At 47.6% G+C, this 7,137-nt stretch overlaps 1 protein-coding gene across 3 annotated transcripts in view; it reads right to left on the bottom strand.

Moving 5' to 3' along the window:
* The window catches only part of VCL (vinculin), a 130,474-nt gene extending 124,574 nt beyond the window's left edge, over nt 1-5,900 (bottom strand). For 2 of the 3 annotated variants that reach the window (XM_011928347.1, XM_011928359.1), the window contains exon 1: nt 5,607-5,900. In XM_011928347.1, coding sequence (XP_011783737.1) covers nt 5,607-5,774 — 168 coding nt within the window. In that variant the 5' untranslated portion in view covers nt 5,775-5,900. Of the gene's footprint in view, nt 1-4,618; nt 5,135-5,606 lie in introns of those variants that run through there. The other variant, XM_011928368.1, reaches the window with a different exon arrangement.
* Between the last annotated feature and the right edge of the window lie 1,237 nt (nt 5,901-7,137).

Raw genomic sequence — 7,137 nt, 5'->3', positions numbered from 1 at the left:
TAGCCGGGCGAGGTGGCGGGCGCCTGTAGTCCCAGCTACTCGGGAGGCTGAGGCAGGAGAATGGCGGGAACCCGGGAGGCGGAGCTTGCAGTGTGAGCAGAGATCCGGCCACTGCACTCCAGCCTGGGCTGAACAGAGCAAGACTCCGTCTCAAAAAAAATAAAATAAAATAAGAAAAGCTTTAGAAAAGCCAAATTTTCCACTGTGTGGATGTAAACAAACATTTAAGTTGTGGTTCCATTAAAATCTAAACATAGTTGTAGAAACATATACAGTCAGCCCTGCATATCCTTGTGAGTTCCACATATATGGATTCAACCAACTGGAGATCAAAAATATTCAAATAAAAATAAAAATAGGCTGGGCGTGATGGCTCACACCTGTAATCCCGGCACTTTGGGAGGCCGAGGCTAGCGGATCACCTGAGGTCAGAAGCAGCCTGGATAACAAGGTGAAACCCCATCTCTACTAAAAATACAAAAATTAGCCGGGCATTATGGTGGGTGCCTGTAATCCCAGCTACTCAGGAGGCTGAGGTGAGAGAATCTCTTGAACCTGGGAGGCAGAGGTTGCAATGAGCCGAGATCGTGCAATTGCACTCCAGCCTGGGTGACAGAGCGAGACTCCTTCTCAAAAAAATAAATAAAAATAAAAAACAATACAACAATAAAAATAAAAATGTAAAGCAATACAGTATAACTATTTATAACATTTACATTGTATTAGGTATTACAGTATAAGTAATCTAGAGATGACTTAGATGCATTGGAGAAAGCAAAGTATCTGAAGCCCCATTAATAAAACTTGCATGACTTTAATGTCACATCACAGACTGACACATTTCAACGGCCCGCTTTAATGAAAAAAAGAAAAATTTATATACCATGTTACAAAGGACTCAGTCTAAGACTCGTGACTTTTTCACACTGCCTGCTGAATCTAAGCCTTCTTAGAATTTTCTTATGCCCCTCCCTATTTTTCCTTTCCCACCCTTCCCTTGACTACCTCCTTTTCCTTGTTTCATTATTGAACTGGATTCACTCTCTGTGTTTAAAACTGCCTTAAATAGAGTTTTAAGTGGTACATGCCTGTAACCCCTGCTACTTGAGAGGCTGAGGCAGGAGAATCACTTGAACCCAGGAGGCAGAAGTTGCAGTGAGCTGAGGTCACGCCATTGCACTCCAGCTTGGGCTACAGAGACTCCATCTCAAGATAAATAAATAAATAAACACTCCCACCCAACCCCCTCCCTAAGTGTGGAGTAAAAGTGATGACACAGTTGCAATATTTTTATTTATATATATATCATATATATATATCAGTGACCAGACTACTTTGCTTAACAAATATACATGAAATTACAAATCCTAATGAGTCCTGCCCCCATAAAAGTAAGTAATGTCTTTTTTTTTTTTTTTGAGACGGAGTCTTGCTCTATGGCCCAGGCTAGAGTGCAGTGGCACGATCTCGGCTCAGTGCAACCTCTGCCTCCCGGGTTCAAGTGATTCTCCCGCCTCAGCCTCCCGAGTAGCTCGGACTACAGGCGCAGGCTACCATGCCCAGCTAATTTTCGTATTTTTAGTAGAGACAGGGTTTCACCATGTTGGCCACGATGGTCTCAATCTCTTGACCTCGTGATCAGCCCACCTCAGCCTCCCAAAGTGCTGGGATTACAGGCTTGAGCCACTAAGCCTGACCAAGTAATGCCTTTCTTACCACATCTCTAAACATTCAAATCCCACGTCTTTAAGACCCAACTCAATGTTATATCCTCCATGAAGCCTTCCCTGATTCTCCAATCAAAAGTAATCTCGTCTTCCTCTGACTTTCCATCATACTCTGTTTCCTCAGTGCTACTTAAGATTTCCAATTCAGTATCATATTGATTGTGTCAGGCATCACACTTATTGCTTTGACATTTGAAGGGGTCTCAATAAATACCTGCTTGATAAGTTAATGACTATGTACAACAATTGAGAATTTCATCTTCATCTAGTAAATTTTAATTATGGAAATATCCAAAAGTCATTTAGTCTCAAGAACAGTAAATGAAGTAGTTGAGCTCAAGAATGCCTACTTCAGTCAAAATGTACATTTTATGACCAAAATAAGACTAATTTGGCATATGTATGTAAATAATCTGAAAGAAATTCCCAAAGAAAAGCACTGGAATAAGGATATAACCTCCCAAAATAACTCCAAATAAATATCCAGATTATATAAATTCCAGAAGATTTGTTCTAAAATCAATTTCATTATTTTACAGTAATACCATGTTTCTTTCCTAGCAAATTCAGAGTTCAATTATCCAGTTCTATTATTTCTTCTTCTAATATATTTCTGATTAATTCCTTCTCTATTTTCCCTGCCACTCCCAAGTCCAGACCTTCATTTTCTTCATAACCAACCAATTTTAAAAGCTTCCCAATTTGTCTCCCTTCCCATAGTTCCTTCAACAATATTTACTGAGTGATCCCATGTGCCAATTTTGAGGGCAGGAACTGAGGACCATATAAAGAAATATCAGGCCAGGCACAGTAGCTCACAACTGTAATCCAGCACTTTGGGAGGCCAAGGCGGGAGAACTGCTTGAGCCCAAGGATTCGAGACCAGCCTGGGCAACATAGCAAGACCCTGTCTCTATTTAAAACCAAAATAAAATTTTTAAAAAAGAGAGAAATATCCGACAAGGCCTGACCTCCAGGAACAATCTTGAAGCATGTACAGAATCCACATATTTAACGGTCACTCACAATTGGCACCAAGGATGTGATGCAATGGGTAGGTCCTCTGGCCTCCCCAAAACACACTATACTATTCTCACACGCCATTCTCACGCAGTCTTTCTCATACACTATTCTCATCCTCCTCCCCCTCCTGCTGTCTTTGTTCATCCTATTGGATAAGGCCTGTGTTACACTGCCCATATGTCACACAACAACTTCATCTCCAATTTCTCTGCAACTTGTCTCCTGAGCTGCAATGAAGATAATCTACTTGCTATAACCTGGAAGTGACTTATTCACAAGTACCTTTGTTCATGATTAACTATTTATCAGCACAGTCCTCCCTACTTTGTCTCTGCTAACCCATAGCTACCACCAATCTCAAGTCTCCTCTTTTGTATGTGTTGGAAAGTATATAACTTAACTACATATCATTGTTTTCATCTTATAACCTTATTTCTTTTGTATTTGTCTCACAGTGTGTATTACAGTGTTTCCTAACTAACGGCATATATCACAATCACCTATGGAGCTTCTTAAAAATACAAAGGCCTGGCTGGGCACAGTGACTCACGCCTGTAATCTCAGCACTTTGGGAGGCCGAGGCAGGCAAATCACAAGGTCAAGAAATGGAGACTATCCTGGCCAACATGATGAAACCCCGTCTCTACTAAAAATACAAAAATTAGCTGGGCACGGTGGTGCACACCTGTAGTCCCAGCTACTCCAGAGGCTGAGGCAGGAGAATTGCTTCAACCTGGGAGGAGGACGTTGCAGTGAGCCCAGATCATGTCACTGTGCTCCAGCCTCATGACAGAGGAAGGCTCCATCTCAAAAACAAACAAACAAACAAAGGCCTTTAGCTACTTGGGAGGCCGAGGTGGGAGGAATTTTCTCAGCCCAGGAGATGAAGGCTGCAGTGAGCTATGATATGATCACGCCATTGCACTCCAGTGCCTGCATGACAGAGTGAGACCCAGTCTCAAAAAAAAAAAAAAGCAAAATACAAAGGCCTTGACCCTTGGAAGCTGTACATCTTTATTTCTAAAAAGCCCCACTGATGATTTTCATGCACACTCTAAGCTGAGAACCACTGATTTATTGCAATGTTTTCCATATAGCAGACATTCAATGCTTATTAATTCATGGCATGGACGTCCATAAATAACTTTTCTCTAAATAGCCTAAGCAGATATCAACCCCTAGACTACACTAGCTCTGTTCCAAGTGCAACATGTGGTTTTAAGATTTCATTTCCTGAAGTACTACATGGAGAGACACTATTACCTTGTCTCTTTACATTGTTTCCTATTTGTTGAAAAATGGAGGCCTGGAATGCAGCCATGTTAGACAACACTACATAAGAATGTACTCTGGAGTGTTCTGTTCAAATTAGTTATAAAAAGAAGAACAACGTACAAGTAGACATTGTGAATGAATGCAGCATTCTTACTGAATGAATAGATTGTTACTAAAGCTATACAGAAGAAAGATCAGGAATTTGGACGGTGGTGTCACCCTGTCTTCCTAGCTATCAGTCTCCTAAATTGCTTGAGACAGTCCAGGGACCCCTGAAGACCGAGGAAGACTTTCAGCTGCTAAAGAGCCTCTAAGTGCACTGAAGAGCTCAAATCAGATAAGTAACCCAAGCCCCACCCAGACAGACCCACAGTTGCCTCCCAATTGCCCTGACACACACTATTTACACAGCTCAGTGGGGGAGCAGTATGAACTTTTTCCAAAGTTGTTCCTCACATGCAGGACCAGTCTGAGTCACCCACCCAGGGTGGGAAAGAAAAGTGTGACATTAGCCAGGGGAGTGTTGGGAGACTGGTCTCAGCACCTCTTTTTCCCCCATTTCAGACATGGGCTCCTCCTCCTCCAGGAATCACCTCGGTTATGAGTCACAGCTGTGGGTTACAGGGGTCTGCAGAGCCACCAGGAAAGTTGTGGATGGGGAGGGGATGCCCCAGCCTTCTCTCCGGCAGGGGCGGCAGATCCCAGATTCCACAGGCCTCTCCCAACAGCTCCATCTTGCTTCCTGCCAGGAGGAGGGGCCAAGGAGAGCCCCCGAGTCTAGAAAGGCCCCAGTGGGAGGAGGCCGTTTGACAGCAGCTAAAGCCAGGTGGAAATGTCCACAGGAGGGAATGAAAGGAAGGGCAGCAGGGCTGAGCGGAAGGAAAAACAGGGCTTGTGGTCACGAATAACTGCATAAAGGTGTGAGGGTGACAGAGGAGTGAGCGTAAGTAAAATGCCCAGGAGGGAGGAGGCGGCGACGGAGAGTGAGGCAAGTGAATAAAAGGGCGGAATATAGGGAGCTCTGGGGAGCGGGGGTGGGCGAGGCGGATCTCAGGGTGAGGGGCAGAAGTATTAGAAAGGAGGACAACGTGGCTCAAATAAGGATCCCTGGAAGAGAAGGCAAGGGATCCGTGGGAGGGCCCGCTCTCCCTCCCCCACAGCCAGATCGAGGAGGCCTAAAAAGGCGCTGAGAGCAAGGAAGTCAACGTGGGGGCCAAGCCTGCGCGGGGCAGGGACCCTCGGACATCCCAGCAACTCTCATTTATTGGATGCCTGCTGTGGGCCATACGCCGCGCGAGGCACTCCACAAATAATACCTCGCTGGATCTTCACGACAAGCCCGCCAGGCAGCCTTTTCCATGACTGCTCCCATTTTATAGATGAGGACACTGAGGCCAAGAGAGGCTCAAGACTCGCTCAAGGTCACAGGCGGAGAAGAGGCCATTCGAACCCTCGGCGCCTGGCTCCGGAACCCACGCGGAAAGTCACGGCCAGCGAGCCGGCTGCAGGCAGCCGCGACGCGGGCCGGGGCCCCGGGGACACCTCCCGCGCCCGTTCCCGCGCCAGGCCCTGCGCGCTCACCCGGACGAGGTTGCTGACGGCCGCCTGCACGGCAGCCACGGGCGCGGTGAGGTCAGGAATGGCTTTGCCGTCCACCTCGCCCTCCTCGTGCATTATCACCAGGTGGGAGATCTGCTGTGCCACCGGCTCCAGGATGCTCTCGATCGTGCGCGTATGAAACACCGGCATCGCGGCGGCGAGCGGGGCGGCGAACCGCGGGCGACAGAGAAGTAGGATCCACCGGGCCGGGAACCGGCGAAGAGACAGACTCTGAGCAGCGACTACAGAGTCGGGGCTTCCCTCGGCGTAACCAGCCTCACGGACTCTCCGCCCCCTCTCGTCGCCGCGCCCAATGGCAGCACCGCTCAGACCTGGGCCGCCACTCCTACTGGTCCCTTTTCGAGATGCTCCACCCCAGCCACCGCGCCGCCAAACCCCGCCCCTCCCCCATTCCCAAGGGAGGGGCCTGGGATTGGGGCTGAGCCGCCGGGATTGCTACCGGATTCCCGAGCCCCAACGCCGGGCGCTCCTTATAAGGGCATGGTGGGAGCGGAGCGGACGCCTGGAGCCAGCTGGCCCCGCCCCCGGGCCGCCTCCCGCCTCGGATCCGGGGAGCCCCGCCCCTCTGCAGAATCACCTCAGCTGGGCGGGGTTTCCTCACCTCAGGCGGTGCTTGAGTCTCAGGAGACCAAGGAGTCGCCCACGTCCCCTCCTCAACTTTTCCCTTCACACGAAACCCTCAAAATACTCCTTCCATTCCCTCCCAGTAATGCATGGAAACGTTTTTAGTGAAAGATTCAAACAGCAGAGGTGCACTGAGAAACAGCGTCCCATTCATGTAAACGCAGGCTCCGCCCCCTGCCCGCCTCAGAGACATTCTGTTTAACAGCTGGGTGTGTAGCCTTCTAGACTTGTCTATAGATTCACCTCTACATATATCTTTTCTAAGTAAATGAGATTAATAAACATTTTCCTGGAACTAGGTATGATTGCCCTTCATGAAAATGCCCTTACCTTTCACTGTTGGTAAAGGGCTACCTCATTCTTCTTAATGACTGCATGGTATTCCATTGCATGAAATAAAACTATTTACAGAACCAATGTTCCTAGTCATGGACTTGGGTTGGGTTCTGGTTTTCACTATTAAAAAACAATGCTGATCCTGGCCAACATGGTGAAACCCCGTCTCTACTAAAAAAGAAAAAAAAAAATACAAAAAATTAGCCGGGCATGGTGGCGGGCGCCTGTAGTCCCAGCTACTCGGGAGGCTGAGGTAGGAGAACGGCGTGAACCCGGGAGGCGGGGCTTGCAGTGAGCGAGATCGCGCCACTGCACTCCAGCCTGGGCGACGGAGCCAGACTCTGTCTAAAAAAAACCTCTGCATTAATTGTACTTGCCCCTGTGCTGTGCATCTGTGTATTTATCTAGGACAAATGCCTACCAGGGAAGTGAAAAATGCAAAAGGGTGTACATTTTATATTTTGATAGGTAAGACCAAATTAACCAGTTCCCTCGTGCTTTGTATAAGACATCTTCCAAATTCACTTTTGCC

This window comes from Colobus angolensis, unplaced genomic scaffold (genome assembly GCF_000951035.1).
Source record: "Colobus angolensis palliatus isolate OR3802 unplaced genomic scaffold, Cang.pa_1.0 Scaffold12, whole genome shotgun sequence".
NCBI lineage: Eukaryota > Metazoa > Chordata > Mammalia > Primates > Cercopithecidae > Colobus > Colobus angolensis.
Note: the sequence above shows the minus strand (reverse complement) of the source record. Positions and strands in the feature narration are given on the sequence as shown.